Genomic DNA, 21,408 nt, shown 5'->3' with positions numbered 1-21,408 from the left:
CGGATCCAGAGCAAAGATATGGGGGAGGGGGGGCAACAATTTTTTTACAACACAAATACAATTATAATAAAATATTATACTTAGCTAAAAATGTTGTCATAATAGTAGGTATAGGTAATCGATGTGATAAATAAATTATTGATTATTTAATATATGAAGCGACAATGTGAAAAAAGTTTAGATTTTGTTTATTTGTTATTTAATATATAATATTTATATTTATAAAAAAATATATCTGGGGGGGGATGGGGGGCTGGGCCCCTAGCATCCCTGGATCCGTCACTGCTCGGGCGCTCTACGGTTCTCTCGAATTGTCGGTTCGACCAAATCGTTCATCAACTATAATATCTATATTCTATACCTATAATGTTCAAACCCGGTTTAACAAGATACTAATGTATACACTATACACAGAACTTTTAAGTATTAACAATATTATAATATTATAATTTATAAACTCCTACTTTACTAATATATTTAGTTTAATATTAGTGACTCAATCCGAAAAAAAGCATAGGTAGCAAAACATTTTGATAATATTTTACCAATTTTCGATTGAATAGTGAATACCGAAAGAATATTTAAAATTGTCTATTAGAGCGTTTTTATTAGCAATTATCATCATGAAACTTATAAGAGCCTACAAGTATCTGCTGCTCTCTAAATAATGACTTAACTCTCAAACTCATTAAATAAAATATGTTAAGCGTATATTTACGTTACGGGTAAATAATCGGTCCGGGACTCGATAAGCGCGGCCCTCCCCGCACAATATTGATAATTTTAAACTATGCCGACGGAGGCGAAAGTATAGGTACACCTAAATTATACTCTTTTCAGTATAACTTACATTATTCGATGCGGATGGCCTCTTGCAGGGCGTGCACTATATTATAATAATAATAATAATAATAATATAATATATTATATTATTGTGCATTTTACGAACACACACGCGGCGGTCGCTGCCGATAATAACGCGTCCTGTTTTTTTACGCGAAAATCTTGCGACTTGGAGCACGTAAACCCGATAACGCTCATCGTATTTGGCACACACACGTGTAAATGTGCGAGCAAAAACGGTATTCGATCACGTGCCTCTTTTCCAAAGCTCCGTATAGTCGTGGCCAACGACCGCGGTATCATACGTATTATATATATTATAATATTGTATATAATATTATTATTATTATGTCGCACACTGCCACGCGGGCACGTCCGAGTATATATATAATAATATTATAGACACAAATTTTCGATTTTTCTTTTTGTTTTACCCCCCCACCCCAAATCGTTTCTATCGTCGGACATTGACGAGTTAACGAGTTTCACAAAACGTCACTCGTCCCATTATAATAGCCGGTACCTATAGATTACTGCAGTGTGTATTATATTATTATTATGTATATGCATATTCACACATTTGTATATATATACATTACATAATATATACGTATCGTTCTGGTATCACCGTAAATACATACCATATAGGTACACTTTTTTATACATAATATTATACTCGTGGCATGTAGATTTATAATACTAATAATATTATATACGAGTGATGAGGGACACCACGTGGCGAGTGAATAGGTATATCCTATACTATTATATTCGGTACTTATATATATGGATAAAATAATTTTTGTACGCCGCACAAATAGGCAGGTACGTGTGATATGTTCACGTCGTAAAATTCGTATTATATTCTTATTACATTATATATCTGATGTAACGATAATAATGTCCAATGTCTTATACAATTAACGAAACGATAACGTTTGAACCGAATGGCGATAATGGGTTAAAACTCCAAAATGATAACCATCAAAGGTTATACTATAATATTATTATTATTGTCGATTCAATAATATAATATAATAACGTTTCAGATATGCGCGATAGATATACATAGTAGGTATAAGTACTAAGCTAAGTATAGGTAGGTAGGTATATTTATATGAATACTTTAATCAATAAAATTTATCAAGCTATATTTTTATACTTCAAATCGAAGTTATGGCAATTAAAACAATATTCATATCACCCTTATGGCCTTATATAACTGCAATGCGTTATAATTGAGCATTTGATTTAGGTATAGTATAGTATCATTATGAATAATAATTTATAACCAATGTCCTATGGTGTTGATGTATTACTATGCATCCACCTATAGTTGTACAGCTAATATGTTTAATTCCTTATAATGTAACTTGAAAGCACCCGCGACTCTCGAGTGTTCTATAGAGAAGTTATTTAAAAACATTCGACTTACGGGCAGTCACGGTGTTTATAGCATAAACATAACTTTACCGTTTATATTTTATACAAATAAAAGGTATTTATAGTTTTTCTTCTTAAAAATTTACACAAAGAAGGGGCCATTAATCAGTTTCTAAAAAAATACAAATAAATGTAATAATTACAAGTACGGCAAATGTCAATTCTCAATATATATAGAGATATAATATAATATATATATAGGTAGGTACATCTGAAGCAACTGGCAGGTATACCACTGTAAAGTGAATCATGTAATATGCATAAAAAAAAACACTCGAACACATGATCTAAAAATGTTTTATCAGTTTGGTATAATATAGTAAAACCATCAAGAACCTTTACGACCAGAATTATGGGCACTCTCTGAATTGTTGCAGAAAACCAGATATGTATTGAAACATTTAACGGATCTGCATAAAATAAGCGAACATAAATAATTTCGATTTCAGACGCGGTTTTATTTGTTTCAACATGATAAAAATCATTTCTCAGACAATATCATAAAGATCCTCTCAGTCGTTATTAAAACGAGTTTGTCGGAGTGTGGTAGGCGAGGCTATAATATGAATTATTACCGTCTACAACGTTAGACATTTTACTCGTGTTAAATAAAAAAAAGAGAGATTAAACCTAATCTAACTTATGCCTACCACAACAAATATAATATGAGTTGTATACTATAACACTATAATATTATAAAGATAATGCTATTGATGTGCATTATGCGTATGTAATTATATTACATAGGTGCTTTGTATCTCAGGATCAAATAACTAAAAAAACAAAAAAATAAAAACCACTTAGTTTGAGACAGTAACAACAGTTGTTTGGATTTTAGACACTGTGCCAAAAATAAAATAATGTGTTAATGGACCAACGAAAACGAATGACAGACAGGTGTAAAGTTTCTTCACGATCTTTGGCTTAATTATTTAATTTAATATTTTTCTTCATCTGTATAATATTATAAGAATAGGTGCCTACTATAATATGAAGTCATTCGTGAGTTTATGAATAATTACGAGTTAAAATTTATATTTTATGGATATTGTTGGTTATTGCTAATAATCCTTGATAAATATATTATAATATCCAATAGCAATAAAATTATACTCCTATATTATTATCCATTCAACTAACATCTAAAAACCGTGAATTTTATAAGATGTTCTTCAACAATTAATATGATTGAGAATGACGTCTTGAATGTTTAATTATTTTTAAATAAAATTCAAAATACAATATAATATACTTAATAAATAATGTAGGTACCTACTATAATACTGACAAATATGATATTTTTGTATTTTACAAAATAATATTATGTTCATCCTTCACAAATTAAATGGTACCAATATTTCGTGCCAAACTAACGAGTTTAGTATTAAAAACTATTGGACAAAAAATCAAAATTAAAAAATTATATGCATTTAGAATTGTTTACCAATAGCGTAATGTACGTTTTATGATCATAATCAGGTTTTATCGACAACGGGTTTTATTTACTGCCAGTATCAACAACCCGTTGATGCTTTAATAAAGACATGTAATCGACAATAGCGTACGGATAATATATAATTTTGTTTGATTCTATTGACAGAAAGATTATGATCGCTGTCGCTTTTTTTTTTAAAAAAAATTTTAAGACGTGTCTTAGTGGTTAGTGCACCCGGAGGGCTTATTCCGTACGAGGGACGATGTTCAATCAACGCGAGTTGGGTTCTAAAAATGGAAGTATAAAAAAAAAGTTTCTGTCTTTCAGCCCATGTTCTCAATTTTTTATGTGTTTTCACGAATGTTTTAACATTTTATTTTCGACGGGTACACGAGTTGAACAGTTTTTATTAACACCGATGTCTGAGATTACAGAAAAGAATGTTTGGAATGGATTAATGACGATGCATTTACAATTCGGTACCTAAAATGATTCATGAAAGATAAATGGTGAACAACTGTAAATATAGATCAAAGAAATAAATCGTGAACAAATTTAATTTAAACTTAACCGAGTATTCATTATGTTTTCGTTAATACAATTAATCTTATTTTGGACAATCTAAAGTATTATTAAAAAAAAAAAATACCACCACCTATTATTATTGCAAATTATTAGTAATCAAAAATAATGACTATACTTAGTGCCATCGTATGTCATAATTTAAGGCTGCAGAATTTTTACAAAATCATTATTTTATGCACTTACACAAACTTACCTATATGTTACAATAATTATATTTTGAACGTTAAGACCAGTGTATCTAAATTACACCTCGCAAATAAAATATATTACCCGAAATGTATATTTTGAAGTTTTATACCTTCTCCGGATATTACAAGAGCCCCAATTCATTTCACCAGAAACTAGTGTAGGCAAACCCACCAAATATTAAATTGCTTGAGAGAGATTTATGATTCTTTAATTTGAACTATTTTTTTTTTTTATATTTTTTACTTCGAAGTCGTTTAAACTGTGACCTACACTTTCATTTTAATTATAATTTATGACAATAATCGTACCGTTTAAAACTTACTATGGAGTTAATTTATCAAAATACAACTTATTATTTACAAATATGGTATCATAGAATTATTTCACGTGTGATAAATAACTACAATAATAAATAACTTGCTTTGATGCCATTAGATACAATTTACTGAGAAATAAAGACAGGAACAAGAATGTTGGAAGTCGTAACATTCAACTTCATAATAAGTAATAGCTATAATAAGGTATACAAGGTATACATGATACACCGGAATGGTCTGTGTAGAATAACATATACATATAAAAATATTAAAACTTCCTTATTATACCTTCCTATAAAACCTATCACAATATTATTCGGTAAGTATGCTATTAAATTACTTGAATCATTATTTGCTCAAGATACGTATAGGTATAATATTAATATTCTAAAATGAATATAAAACTCCACGAAATTATCAACAATATAACTATAATTTATAAATTCATGAGTATATGAATATGTAGTAATAGTTATAATATTAATATTTTAATGTAATCAAAACATCATTTTAATTGTTCACATACCTTAGAATAGGGAACTATACATTGTGGCTATTTTAATTTATCAGCAAACAATTTATAATTTTCGCCAATATTTTCAATTTTTTTTAAATTAATTGGTTTAGATGATAAACTATAATTCTCCTGTATATATCAAATGTTTCTTTTTCTCTTTTAATATGTATAAAACTTTTAGTTTGTAAATATCACTAGGCAATTATATAAAAAATAAATTTATAATTTTCAAATCTAAATGTGTTTGATAAAACATAATATGTATATAATTATATTATTATTTTTTAATTGATTATAGATCAATTTAATTTTGTTTAAATATACACACCAATCGAAATAATTATTATAACAAATAGTTGGTAGTTATCAATGAACATTGAACACTGATTGGTCAGCATGCAATGGTATATACTATGTGTCTATGTTAACAAAATATATAAAACACGTAAACAAATCCATACACGATTTTACATGTGGGACACGAGTTGAGCCCCCAAAACTCACATAAATATATTTTTAATTACACCTAGCATTGAAAAATATCTCGGTGAACGAATTTATTAAGTTACACCACTTACGCCATTTTTGAGGAAACCATAATATAAAATAAATAACTTTGTGCTATCTATGATTCATTTTTCGTAATAAGGGCTATGCAATAGGTAATGCTATTTACCAACGATTAATCGATTACAATAATTATTATTACACACAAATTTAATACACACTCCCTAGCTAAAATAAATTATTCTAACACAATTGAATGATATACAATATACTTTAAACCATGGAACAGATAATGTCCGAACCTTTTTTGGCGTTATCTAATATTTTAATTCTTGGCAATCGTCTAACGTAACTTTCAATACACATATAACTTTTTGTTTATAATATTTTTAGGTCGATTTTACTTTTGTTATTCTCAAATGAATAATTTTTGATGTGAACAATATTAATTTTGTTTTTCATATTATAAAATATAAATCTAAATTCGAACAAGAAGTTTCATAGTACCTAATCGAACTTTAAGTCGGAACCTTCTAAGTTCTAAGAATAATGGTTATTGTTAATAGACATAAAATATGGCTAAACCCCATGTTTGTAAACTATAGTTATAATTATTAACATTTATCAATATGTCATAAGTTGTACAGATGGTGAAACACTGAAACTGCACTAGATAAAAATATATTACATAATATATTTTAAATATTGTGGAAAGGCATTTATAATGACTTGGTAGATCAAGTTTAATAACTCAACTCGAATAACTCAAAAACTAATTGGGTAATTATCGATATAGATGCACCAACATTTTCAAGACCGTCATCTGATCAACAATTTAATCTTAAAAAGGGTGGTCACTGGTTATGTTTAGAAAAAAATAAATTTGTAGAACCACAAAATATTTTTTGAACGATAAAAAAATCTAAGAATTTGGAAATATGTTTATTAATTATACAAGAAATCTTTATTTTATACAAAAATTCCAAAAATCATAATCTAAATAAATACTCTATTAAGTAATGGGAAGGGGGATGACTATTTACCATGCTCAGTGAATCACCCGATATATAGGTATAGCTAATTAGTAACTCTAGATGACGATCATTACTATTTTAATAAATGTATCAAAGCTTAATAAAATTAAACATAACCGGACGTTAGTCAAATAAATTATTGTCTGACCTTTACTAAAAAGTGAAAAGTCGATGAACTTTTTTGTATAGGTATTAAACACAGTTATTAACAACGTTGTATTATAACTTATAATCTGAAAATAACCTTTTAGAGACATAGGCATCCGTCTCCAAAGGTAAAAAACCTAACAAATGTCAATAAAAAATTATTAGAATTTCCTAAAAAAAAGAAATGTCACGAAACCAAAACGATTATTATGACTCAAAAGGCAACTAATTATTTCGGAATACTAAACATTAAACAAATATAAGTGCATTATAATATAGGAAAGTCCACTACGGCGTAATAAACAATTATAAAGTGTATAAAATATTAAAATATATATTGACGTGTTGTTTTGTTAATTATTTTGAAAATATTTAATATATTTGACGCTTGGAATATTAACGTACTTAACAAACTAAATGAACATATTTTCAAATTTATATTATTAAGAATAAATGTCAAACATTTTTCAATACAATAATACAAAAATATTCTCGAGTATACACATAAGTTATAAAAATATTACGAAAAATATAAATTGTGTAGGATAGAATTCAACCAGTTCGGAATTAAATACACTTTATGAAATACTGAATGTAAAACGTGATTATAATAATCATAATATACGAACGGTCGGTTTAGTTTGATACAAAACTATACTGAAGTTTATATTATACACAGAGGGCAGTGGAAAAAAGTGAAACGTCTGGCCAATTACATTGAAAATAAACTCTGGTTTTTAGAATCAAAATTAAAATAGATACTTAATTGTTTATATATGTGAGTATAATTCAATTTCTTTGCTCAGCTGCTGCTGCTGCTGCAGTACCGATCGATTGATATGGTGCCAAATAATTATATATCCCGCGAAGCAACATGCAGACGTGTACTTCACTTCTGCTTTTCATTTGATGGATTAAAGCAATGAAAAAATTTAGAAATATTCCACTAAAACGGAAAAAAATGGAAAAAAAATTTTGTACGTTTTCGACGAAGATGGGATTCGAACCCACGCGTGCAGAGCACATTGGATTAGCAGTCCAACGCCTTAACCACTCGGCCACCTCGTCCCGTGAGCGAAAAAGGCGTATTGAATGGCTCTTATGCGCCAGACCTTTTTTTTTATTATATTTTTTATGATTTTAGACGAGATGGTTATTACCGAATGTAATATGGTTTTAATTTTTAGTATCAGACTTTAACAGTGAAAAGCAGATATAGGTATCGTTGCTAAAATATTATATTATGCACAGTATAAAAATGTAATTTGCAATTTGCAGCATATTATATTATATATAATCTATTGATTCGTTTTTTTTAATTAAAAAATATTAGGTTAAGCCGTTTAGAAAAGTACCTACGGGTTAATACACCTACCTACCCAAATTTTACATTTTTGCCCAATGCCCATATATCACAAATATTCAATTATTTGATTGACACTCGTTCTAGACAACCATTGGTTCTGATCAGTAATTACATATAAAAGCACTATAATCCATGTAAATAAATTTTAAAGTACCTAAGTGATAGGTTTATTCTAGATATCTGTTATATGTAGGTAGGATATCTTGTACAGTGCTGGCGCTGGGATTTGTGACTTGCGACGCTTATACAATTTATAATAAAATGTATGCACCTGAGTCCACGGCTAACTAAAAAACCGTAACTATTTTCTTTATCCTTAATAATTAGTTCTAAATCATTGAATCATTCTTTTCGGTTTAAAAGTAGGTGCCTACACTATTGTCTATTACCTATACGGCACTATACCTAGTACCTACTATATCCGTAGATACCTATCAATAATAGATTCAACTATTCAAATTCAAATTTAATAATAGTATTATTCTTAATTTTTATCTTAAATACCGATCGGTTACGTAATCCGCGGATGTCAAACTTTTATCCATGCACCTACAAAAATGTTAACCGATAATCGCCGTGCGTTCAAATTCGGAAACATAAGAACATTATGTTTTACCGTACAGTCGTACAGATGTACAGTGCAATATTATTTTAACATAAACTTATGAACAAAATAATTAAAAATGATAATAATATCTTAGTGGTTTTTTTGTTTTTGTTACAGATCGACATGAAGATGATAAGTACAGTCAGTACTCAGTAGTCAGTACTGATTAGTAAACAACCAGTGTATTATTTATTTTTATTATGTAGACTAGGTACATAATTTTTATTTTTTATTTTTAAAATGTTATGTAACAATATTATATCTTACGTGGTTTTTCAAAAATAAAGTAAAAATTTCGCCACACATTTTGACGATTTTTACAGCACATTTGCATGTATATTCCGATAATTTTTAAATTTTTAATGCAACAAGTCCTGGACCCTAATAATAACACCAAAAAAACGAGAAGCCATACTAAGCTTGGGCCCTGTACGGTCGCACTTCCTGCACTCCCATCGCGTCGGCACTGACTTAGTGGCTATAGTGCCTATAATATGTGACTATATGACTATGTCTTTAGGTACCTAGTTCCTATATACTGACTACTAAGTACCTACATTGTTTATTTGTATATGTATTATGATTTATGAATAGTAGGTATAATCTAAATTTATTATTTAACAAAAACGAATTCAAACGTAGGTATATAATATATAATAACATCCATGTTATAATAAATTATTAATAGGTACACATGTTATGGGTACCTTATTTTAAAGTTAAAACGGTAAATTATATTTTTATGAAATGAATAGGTATACCTATATAAAAAAAAAAAAGTTTTTTAATATCAGTAAATATGATTATGAAATAGGTAGGTAATGGAGTTGTTCCATTATAACGTCTTCTGCATCTTTCTATAAAACAGTTTTGAATACTGAATTATAAATAACATTCATTCATACGAACGAAATGTCGTTTGAATGTATATAAAATTACCATGTGTACTGCTGCTTTATGTCGACAGATAACTGTAATATATCATTATGCAACTCTATTTATTCCTATATATTCCTATTTAATATTTATAATTATTTATTATAGGTGCTATTGGCTATATGGAATAAATAATAATAATAATAATACATAATATATGCCGCATAATATACGTACTTGGACGATTGAAGGTTTAGGTAGTATACCTATAGATGCCTAAGCCTATAGGAGTGTAGGACATAGAGGTACATCGTACATACTACTTATGCAGGTCCTATACGTCTTGCACTTTGCAGGCGCATAATAAACACATAATATTATATGTACACAATACACATGGGTACATATATATACCATTCAGATTTCAGACAACAACAGAGAAGGTGTCAATTATAATAATATTATACAATATTATAATATAAGGTACCTACGTAGGTATCTAAAATCTGAATGTGACTAATGTCTATGCATTTTTAATTTGATTGTATTTGAACAAAACGATACGGTGTTAATTGAAAAATTGAAAATAAATAATTACCTTTAGAGGTTGGTAGGTACTATTCATAATTTGTTATTTGTATACAATATTATAAATTACTGTTTTGATTATATTATGTGGTATCTGGTATTGCCTGGTAAGGATTTAACGTGACTATACTGGATGATTCGCCAAGCATGTTTCCTTTTAATAATGAATTTATTCAAATTCTGATTTTTGGAATTTTTTTAATAAGCTCAAAAAATGTTTTCAAATTCTTGATTTTTTTGTATTACTTAAGGAGTGCCCTGTGTAGATACAAACTCCTATTTTTCAATTGAGTACCCCCCCCCCCCCCTCTTTTTTACTGTAAATTATGTAGTGGATGATTTTTTTCAAAATTTTGATGTACTTATGTATATTATATATATAATTTTGATGTATGTAGTACATACGTAATTCAAAATTCAAATGAGTAATTTCTTAGTTATTAAAATGTTTGTACTTAGGATAATAGTCTATAAAAATGGTCTTACAAAAATATGAAATAGACGTAATATTGGAACTAGTATTTATATTGTACTTGGGCTATTTTTACAAATATTTAATTTTTTATTTTATTAGATGAAAGTCGCAAACAACAATGATAATTGGCTCATGATATTATACAGTTATTGGTTCAATGATTAATAGTACGATTATGGTTAGTCAAATATGTGTTATAAAAAATTATAATATATAATTTAGTTAATTCTAAGTACGAGTTTAAGCATTTTTTGATGTTGTCTGGATCTGGACAATTTTTAATGTTGATAGATTAATATTAATGACTAAAATTTACAAATTTACAGTCTCTATCCATATCTTAGAAACCCAATAACTTGAACCTTTTATCCTTAGAACATAAAGTTAAATAAGTCAAAAACTACTCGTAGGTACGAGTTTCGATTCTGATATAGGTACGTCAAATTTTTAAGAAAAATTATCCTCTGAATAATTTACAGTTGAAAAGGGGAGGGGGGGGTTCTCATTTAAATAACAACAGGTTTTTATATCCTTAATATATCTTAAGTATATTTTAAAATTCCAAAAATCAGATTTGAAAAAATGTATTATTGAAAAAAAAAGGGACTGAGCATGCTTGGTGAATCATCCAGTTATATAACTGGGGTAAATTGTAATTATAGTTAATAATTACTATGTAAATTATTAATAATATACTTAAATATTTTTTTTTCAACCATATGATACAATGATACGATACATAATATAAAACGATATGATTTAATAAAAATAACGTGTAAATAGAATGAATAGTAAAAAGTATAAGACTAATCAAGTGTAAAACCAAAAAAAAAAATTGTAAAAAAAAACAAAAAATATTTTACACGGTACCGACGAGGATGGGATTCGAACCCACGCGTGCAGAGCACATTGGATTAGCAGTCCAACGCCTTAACCACTCGGCCACCTCGTCTCGTGCAAGGACGAGTCAAAAAAGACTAATTTAAACCACTTTAGAAAATATCGTAGATTAATAAAATTTATTGATCGTTCAAAATATATTATGTAGTTCTCTAACGAGGCGTCAAAACTAAAAAGAATATGTGTTACGTGTATATAATAATATATACTCTGAATTTTGCAAGTTTATTATAGAATAATTCAAAATGCACAGTAGGTTTAAAATATAAGTAGGTAAGTAATCTGGTAATACGATTTATTATTAAATAAATATTAATAAAAACCTATTGTATTTTAATCGATGGTACTTACCTAGTGTTAAGTTGTTACCTACCTATTTATCTAGTATAGGTAGTTATTATTATAAACATTATATTCTATTACAGTATTACCTATAGCCTATAGTATAATTATAAATTTAAGTGTAATATATAAAATAAATTATATTACATTTATATATCGTTATGTACATCGTATACATCATATTATACGAAGTATGTTAGCCGGTAGGTACAGTTCGCGTATGTACCTACCTATAAGTATCTAAGTCTTATAAACAATTTTTAAAACAAATATTCGCATAGTAAGTAGGTAAATACATTACAAAATATTATTAAAATATAATATATCAAGTATAGTCTAGTACCTTAATAGTTTAGTAAATTAATTTAATTGAACTGAAATAGCGATACGTTTTTTTTCCAGCTAGGTAGGCAGAACAACAATATGACTTTTAAGAATTGACCATAAACTATAAAGCTAATAATAATTGTACCTAAATAGCTGCAGCGTGTTTCTCAATCTACAACTAATGACAACAAGAAAATAAAAAAATAATTTATTTTTCTTTATACTTGAAAGGATTACCTAAGTATTATTCATTATTCAGTAATGCAAATTATTAAATTAAAATGATAAACTTTTTTAAAATAAAAAAGATTATTAATATTAGGTACTATAGGTATTATAAATTATAATAGCATTTATACTTGTTTTTTATTTTTACGCTTGGTGGCGACTACCTAAAAAAGTAAATTTGTGGGTCGCAACAACAAAAAAGGTTGAAAAACACAGGTAGGTATAGAGTATCAGCCGTGTATATTGACTACAGTGCACGTATATTAATGTTGCAATTTTAACGAGGCACGTTGGGATTTACGAAAATATTTTAATTTTGAAAATAACCAGAGATCAAGATATCTTTGTTATTGAATAACCGGCAAAGAATGTTGTACCTATTTAATATTATACCTACTAAGGATTGTAATTTATAAATCGTACATCGTAAAGTTAATGTATTGTTCACCGTTGATGTAAATGTAGAATATTATGTATTTGAGTAAATTTATATTCTTATGTGTTAGATTGTGACCGATAACACTGTCTCTGCAGTCTATATACACTCTACATGACTTTATATATAGTAGGTGGTTACTATAGGTACCTACATAGGTTTTCATCGAAATATCCATTATATACCACCAGCTATATAATATCTGTTATTATTATAAAAAAATTGTTTGATCTTCGTAATATTTTGTTGTTGACGGTAACATGATGATATGTTTATTACATACCTAGCTATTATTTTGTTGTAACTTGTAACCTACCTACTAAGTTAATGTTTTTCTTTTTTTTTCTTTTAAAAAGAATTAAATAAGAGATATAGGTACCTATTTTATGAATTATTAAACAAGTATATTATATACCTATTACATTATGTATACCTATATTATATTACTAAATAAGCTGCTTAAATTGTTATAATAATATGTTGATAAAATTAAACCTAAAATGAAATAAAAACGTAATGTGAAAATAAAATAGGTCGGTACTCACAATTCCATCGCAAAGGCTTACGGAAACGACCGAGCCAGGTTCACCAGAGACGTTTCCCGAATAGAAACATCCATTAACCTTCACATTGGGTGGTTCTCTCCATGTCTCGTTGTGCTTCACGCGAGTAATCTATGACAATAACAAATGTAAATTCAAGATCATTTTGTTTGTTTTATCAATTATTTCGGAAAGCATAAAAACTTATATATCGCTTAGTGCTTGTATAAAATATACAAGGCAATAAAATAGGTTGTTGGTCGATTTATTAAAACATCATGTACAGATAATATCATTAGCAACAATATTTTTTGGCATTTCACCAATATCAAGACAGTTACTAAATAATCGTTTGTTACTTCTAAAAGTCTGAATTATATTTAAAATTAAGCAAATTATAGCATCGGAAGAGATAAAATAGTCACGCTTTATTAAATATTAATCACGTTTATTATTTTGTAAGACAAAGGCTTTTGTTTTACTATTTATATGCATGATTGTTATGATGAATATTCGATATAAATACATTATAATGACAAAAGTAGTACCTAATTTTTTTCATTTCGTACTTCAAACATTTTAGAGATGCATCATGCACATCTAAATTTGTTTGGACAATATAATTATTAATTAATATTATTTATGTAAGTATAGATATAAAAGGTAATAACCTGTTATAATATTATTTTAGTTTAAGTTCAACCAGGCGGTAGTCAGGTAGGTAGATAATAATTATTCGTGTCTTATCATCGAATTAGATCAAAATAAAATTGTTATATATGAAATGGTGCAGTGATACACATAATAATAACATATATTTATTATAACTACCCATTTAAGATAAGTTTTAAGTAGTATTTTTTATATTTAAATATACATGAAATATAATTTTTTTACAGTTTGTTATTATTACATAAGTAAATAAGTTATATATTTCAAAATCAAAGTATTAGGTAGGTATATTATTATGATGTAGATAAAAAAAAAATATGTATAATTTCTGATTTTCAAATTATTTTGTTGTATAAGTACAAGTAATATTATGTTATCAATAATATAATATTTTAAATATTATTGAGGTTCTTATTTTCTTATTTCAGTAGGTACATAGATAAAGTTGCTAATTTACAATATTATAATCGGTTAAACGATAATTAATTTTCCCGCGTAATATTTTGGGTGTATATCAGGGAATGCTGATTATATTATGTTCATATTTGTTACTAATTATTTAATAACTATAATCAATATGATTTGTACTTTTTTACTAATTGCAATCTAATCGCATACTCGATTCTATATATTATAGCCTATGGGTTTTATCAAACATGTTCAAATTTATAAGTTATAAGTGATAACTATATATCTAAAATTTGGCTACACGATATATTTTCATATATAATATAATATGTATAGAAATATATTATTATAATATGTTTACTCGTTACTTAGATAGCAGTTAAATATTATAATTGTAGTAACGTCATAATTTATAGTAATCTAGCTAAATCCCGGAGACTTATTGAAAATAATATCGTAGTCGTAACGATGTGATATTATTATTATTATTATTATTATTATTCTTGGGAGCAATACACGCGGTCCTCCCTGATGATTTCACAATCCCGACGCCACTCGCATTTAATATTATACTCGCAGACGAACGACGGATTACCCGGTCACTGTAATATGTGTAACCCCTCTGAATCACATGAGCAATAAAATACGAGATCACACGCTGCTAGGGACGATGCACGCGTATTGCAACGGAATAAAATAAAAATAAAAAATAAATGTACCGACGCTATAATATTATTATGTCCGATGTGTGTACCTACGTAAAACCTATACGGTCGTACAACAGTACCTATATAATAGGTATATACTTGTATACCGCAGTATAATACTTATACCTATGCAGTCTTCGGGTCAACAGTCGATATTCATCGTATATTATATGAATAAGCGGCGGCGGCAGAAAACACCAGAACGCATCTCTCGGTGGACACTTTTATTATTATTATATTGTTATACTCTCGTTTAATTGTTTCGACAAGACCGATATTGTATAAAATACATAAAATATACTACATTACATTATAATTTATGTGTGTAGATGTGTATAAATAGAAAAATTAAATCTAATGGCTGTTTAAAAACCGTTGGATAAATTATATACAGGGCGTGCGTACCAGGCATGCCTGCATATACGCATACTTGTTTCCTTTAATAATGAATTTATTCAAATCCTGATTTTTGGGATTTTTAAGCAGGTGCCTATATTATATTATACTTTATAGGTACTTGGGGACCACATTTTCAATTATTTTTATTGATATACCATTTAAGGATATTTTATATACCAACCTATTTTACTGTAGGTTATATAAAGCAGATGATTTTTTTTTTCAAAGTTATTGTATCTAAATCAAAGTTTGAACGTACCTATAAAAAAATCTAAGGTTTTTAAAATATGGTTCTTGAGTAGGTTAAACCTAGTTAAAAATTTCAAAAATCAAAATTTGAATAAAAAAAAACACGAGAGTAGCTTGATGAATCACCCTGTATATTATGTACACTGTTTCATTTTCCAGTGGGTGCTGTGTATATAATCCAGACTAAATAATTAATTATGCGTAAAAAAAAAAAAACTTTTCTTCTGTAAATAATTCATACGAAACCCGATATTCTATAATATATATACCTATATAAATATAATATACGTGTGTATGGATATGTCGGTAACAACCAACAGGTTTGTACAGAGAATATAGAGATGCGTCGTTTACCGCGGACGAAAATCGTAGAATTTATAAAACACAAAACAGAATAATTGTCGTAAATTGTCTTAGCATAGTTTTACTCGAACATAGACTTATAATTATTTTTTATCGAACAATTAGTAAAGTAGGTACTTATTAACTATAAACGTACCTACCTAAGTGAAAACGAAATCACTGCAGTAGTCAATAATAATTATCATAATATTATTATATAGGTAGGTATTCATATTAGGAACATTTAAAAAACAGCTCTAGGTGTACTTAAATTATAAGACTTAAGAATGCCGCTATCTTAAACAATTATCCGGATTCTTGACTTGACCTCATCCGCAGAGTAGATTGAATATTTAAAATAAGATAAGAAATAATCAAATAATCAATTTAAAAACATTAACATATAAATATTGTGAAAACACTTTCTTTTTTCCCAAAAAGTGGGCTTACAAGTACCTAGAAAACATATTATTGATGTATAATATTCTTTTTTTTTTTATTTTTTTATACGTTATATACAATCTATTCCTTTAGGAACAATAAGAATATGAGATAGAAGAAAAAAATATATATACATGAACAATTTGATGGGAGGAGTCCCGAGTCACCCAGTGGTAACACTACCCTTACTTGAGACATGTATAATATAGCTACATATTATACTATAAAATCAAATCAATAAAAATACTTATATACAATATATCGTGGACTCCTTTAAATAAATTATTAGTATATTGTTATATCTGTGACCAGTGCGTTTAACTATAATATTAGATACAAATGGATTGTTAAATCCTAAAAATAAACTAATATTTAATATTATTTTGTTGATTATTTATATCTGCAGCTATATTTTTAAAAAGCACAAATATATTTAAATTTTTTATTTGAAGAGTTTAATTATTTTTCTTTATACAGCTTAGTTTTTTAGTCTTTGGTCTGCAGTGCAGTGTACAAAAAAAATATTTATATATAGTACCTATATACCTAAAGTAATTTTAAAGTAATTACATACATATATTATATTTAAGTACGAGTATACAATTATCAAAAATGTTATTTAATATTGATTTTTTCCTGGTCTTAGATTTATTAAATCTCCAATTTTTTTTTTTTTTGAAGAAGAAGAATTCATGCTTATAGACAATTTAACATTAAGTAAATATATTACTGATATATAATATATAAAAATAATAATAATAAGATTACGATTAATATTGAAAAATTATGACTACCTATGGTACAAAGTTTAGAATAAACTCTGTTCAATCTTACGATTATATTATTATTATTATTATTATCTTACGTATAACATACGCGTTTAAATTCGGTTAAAATGTTCTACAATTTACTTCAAAAAGAGATATTATAATTTTCTAATTATTTTCTTGATGAATAAATAAAAATAAAAAAAAATATAAAAATATAGGTATCTATTTAAACTACAATTTACCTTGTGATCTTTTATTGAACTGGAATAAATTATAATTAGGTAGATACTTGTTAAAAATATTATATTTATATTTAATTTATACATATATTATTAATTTTACTATGTAATCGTTGAATAATTGATTAACTTCAGAATAATAAATAAATTGTATTAGATTAAAATATTATATTATATTATATTACTTTATAACTTTATAAGCTACAATTAAATTTGTCAATAATAAAATATACATAATATTTAGTGTGTAATGGGCATCTTCAAAGCGCTGCAGTAAATACACGCAGATATTAATATGTACCTACGCTATAAATCATATAAATCATTTCTATAGTGTGCCATAACTATTGCCATTTTATTTTTTTATTTCAAGTGCCAATCAAATAAATATCTTATATAGACTTGTCATGTAGTTTAACAATTTGTTAACACTGATGTTAATTTGTTTCTGCTATAAATGATAATAATAATTATGATGACAATTATTAATTTGGTATGGAGATTTGAAGAGGATCTAAATATGAAATACCTATACATGCGTATACGCGTATGTCCTCAAGAGTTGAATTATGAATTCGTTTATCTATTAGATATAAAAAAAATAATCGATCTCGAAAAGAACTAAAGTATACCCTATAAAGCAATTAAGCGAACGACGGTTATTACTTCTTTGTCGTCACATAATCAATATAATCACATTCAATTAAATCGCCAAAATATAAACTTATCATGTCATGTGCACGAGTAAGATATTTTTACATGTAGGACATTTAATCCGTTGTTCTGATATTATTAAAGTAGTATAGTGTTCCAAACACTAGGAAAGTAATTTTCGTAATAGTCTCTCTATGCACATAAAGAAAAACCTCCTAACAATAAGTATTTAATAAAAAAATATTGCTGGACTCGTACAACAATCCTTTTTAACGAGGAAAATGCATCGATTTCAATCTTACGCTTAATGATCTACCATGTACATATAATACGTGTTGCATTGAAACTATAAACTGTTTTAAAAACATAATAATATTATATTTTTTTTTATGCATATGACGAATGACAGGTACCCTTGTAGGTACCAGCAATTGAAATATAATGTGCAATGCGCTGTCACATTATAGCGTTCCATGTATGGAAACAACATTGTAATGTTATAATGTTTACATCATTATTTTTTTTAAATATTTAAAACTATCACTTACTTTGATATCGGGAGAAACGAACTTGGAGTCTTGAATGAGCACCAAATGAAATAGATGTCCAAATGCCGTAAACTTGTATTGAGGATGAGGATCCCATATAAATGCTGTCTTGTGTCGATATTGCCCAGAATGGTGTTTAACAAGTTTTTCTCGATCGACTTTATATAATAATAATAATAATAGCATATCAATTACTGTTTATATATTACTATCAAATAAAAACATAATATATTCGATGGTTTGTATATCTTATGGGCATGGCAATAGTATTTATGAGAAACTTACGTCTGTTTTGGTCACCGCCATAAAGAATATCGTGTGTGTGCAACGATTCGGGTATTGACTTGATTGGCTTTACGTATTCTCGTTCAAACCGGCTGATATCCGACGTATCGACCATTGATGATTTTTTTCTAAGTGACTCGGGGACCATGGACATCGTTTGAGTTTCATCTGAAAGTAAAACAATTTATTATTATCTGATTTAATACGGAAAAATACGTAATTAAAATCTTAATTATTATTTAAACAACATAAAATTATCATTATGGTTCTATTACGTCTAAATAAAAAATATTTTAATATTGCAAAAGTTTTCGTTCCGCACGACTAAACTATATTATACCTAGTAGTAATGAATAATCATCATATTATTATTACTATCCAACATAAAAATAAAAAATAAAATATGTATGTGAAATGAGACATTATAGATGTTTATGTCAAATTTGTATAATATCATATTCAAATGTTTTTTAGGTACAGTTTTATTTATACTTCGTTAATCGCTCTTTCCTTGAAAAAATTGAGATTAACATAAAAATACATAAATTTGTTTGCAAGTTTTCGTACTTTTTCTACTTTTTAGAATACAAAAAGAAAAAACACTAAATTTATTTTTTTAACTGCATTGAAATCGACTTTTTAAAGTTAACATTTAAAGTGTACATAATATTATACTGTAATAGCACGTGCCATTAAATAAAAAAATAAAAAAAATATGAAATATGAATGCAGTTAATGAAATAATAGTTTTGAAAGTGGTTCAAAATATAAGATAATATATTACATCAAAATTACATTTTTAATTTATCGTTCTTACAATCTTACTTTTGTTATTAAAACTTTCAATCAAATCTATCGCTTTTAAACTCTGCAGTTGATTGGTTTAAATTAAAACAAAAACGCAAATATTATACAGCTGGAATTAAGCGTTCGTCACGATGGTGCGCAATTAAAATGGTTTTGTAATATTAGTTTCAGGAAACGTCCATCGATTTTCTTATGTACCAACATCGACTACAACACTTAACGTGAACGACATCTTCGATTTAACGTTACACACGAATACATACGATGCCATTTCGTAACGTCAGAATATTTCAATAATAATATAATATGGCAACTGCTGGCGAGTATTATAAATAATAATAATAATAATATATGTAATAAAAACAAAATAACAACGAATGTGAATAAAAGAAAAAATTGCGAAGTCAGGCTGCAGGACGACACCACAAAGCTATACCGCCGCCGACGCCGCCGTATGTCTATAAAGTTATTATTATTAATTTAACTGCACACATACACATACACACATATAGGTATATAAGTACGCCATACACGTATATTGCGGTGCTCATAGTGAGCAAAAAAAAAAAAAAACGAATCTGGAGGAGCCGTTCTCGGAGAATGTCGTGACTTCCTGGCCGACGTAAATCAATTCAGAGTTTATATACCTATACAATACCTAGGTACGAGGGAGCAGTAAATATTTCGCAACGTTCATTGTCAAGGCCGAAGAAAACCGGGTGCGTTGGCATCGCGTGGTTTCGACTTTATTGATTTTTTTTTTCTTTTTCGTATTTTGCTACTACATATTAATATTATTATTATTATTATTATTAGGACCTGGTATAGAATGAGCTGGTTCTTCGTGAAAGACATTTTTGAACATTGTCCAGGGAAGACATGATTAAAAAAAAATTCAAATTCTCTCATGTACGACATAATATTATTATTATTATTATATCACCAACGATATCAATCAATCGATCAGGTGCCGGAGAACTGCAGCTCTTGTGGAATTTGGATATGATATTATAATATTATTATTATTATTATATTTTAACGGACGTCACGATCGTCCCATTGAAACGAATTTGTTTACATTATAACATTATTCCGACAACAAACGTGTTCGATACGCGTGTAGCCGTGTAGGTACCTATATACTGTTCCGTATTCGATCCGTTTAAACGGCACTATTCAAATA

The 21,408-nt window shown here is 27.6% G+C and overlaps 1 protein-coding gene and 2 non-coding genes across 4 annotated transcripts in view; all 3 read right to left on the bottom strand.

The window, feature by feature from the left end:
• The window catches only part of LOC132950256 (A disintegrin and metalloproteinase with thrombospondin motifs 9-like), a 99,402-nt gene that overhangs the window by 32,645 nt on the left and 45,349 nt on the right, over positions 1–21,408 (bottom strand). For both annotated transcript variants that reach the window (XM_061021599.1, XM_061021598.1), the window contains 3 exons: positions 19,419–19,586; positions 19,134–19,291; positions 13,708–13,836 (listed from right to left, as the gene is read on the bottom strand). In XM_061021599.1, coding sequence (XP_060877582.1) covers positions 13,708–13,836; positions 19,134–19,291; positions 19,419–19,586 — 455 coding nt within the window. The remainder of the gene's footprint in view (positions 1–13,707; positions 13,837–19,133; positions 19,292–19,418; positions 19,587–21,408) is intronic.
• Trnas-gcu (transfer RNA serine (anticodon GCU)) lies at positions 8,004–8,085 on the bottom strand. Its single transcript has one exon. It is a non-coding gene; the product is annotated as a tRNA-Ser (tRNA).
• On the bottom strand, positions 11,800–11,881 carry Trnas-gcu (transfer RNA serine (anticodon GCU)). Its single transcript has one exon. It is a non-coding gene; the product is annotated as a tRNA-Ser (tRNA).

Source organism: Metopolophium dirhodum, chromosome 8, assembly GCF_019925205.1.
Source record: "Metopolophium dirhodum isolate CAU chromosome 8, ASM1992520v1, whole genome shotgun sequence".
Classification (NCBI taxonomy): domain Eukaryota; kingdom Metazoa; phylum Arthropoda; class Insecta; order Hemiptera; family Aphididae; genus Metopolophium; species Metopolophium dirhodum.
Note: the sequence above shows the minus strand (reverse complement) of the source record. Positions and strands in the feature narration are given on the sequence as shown.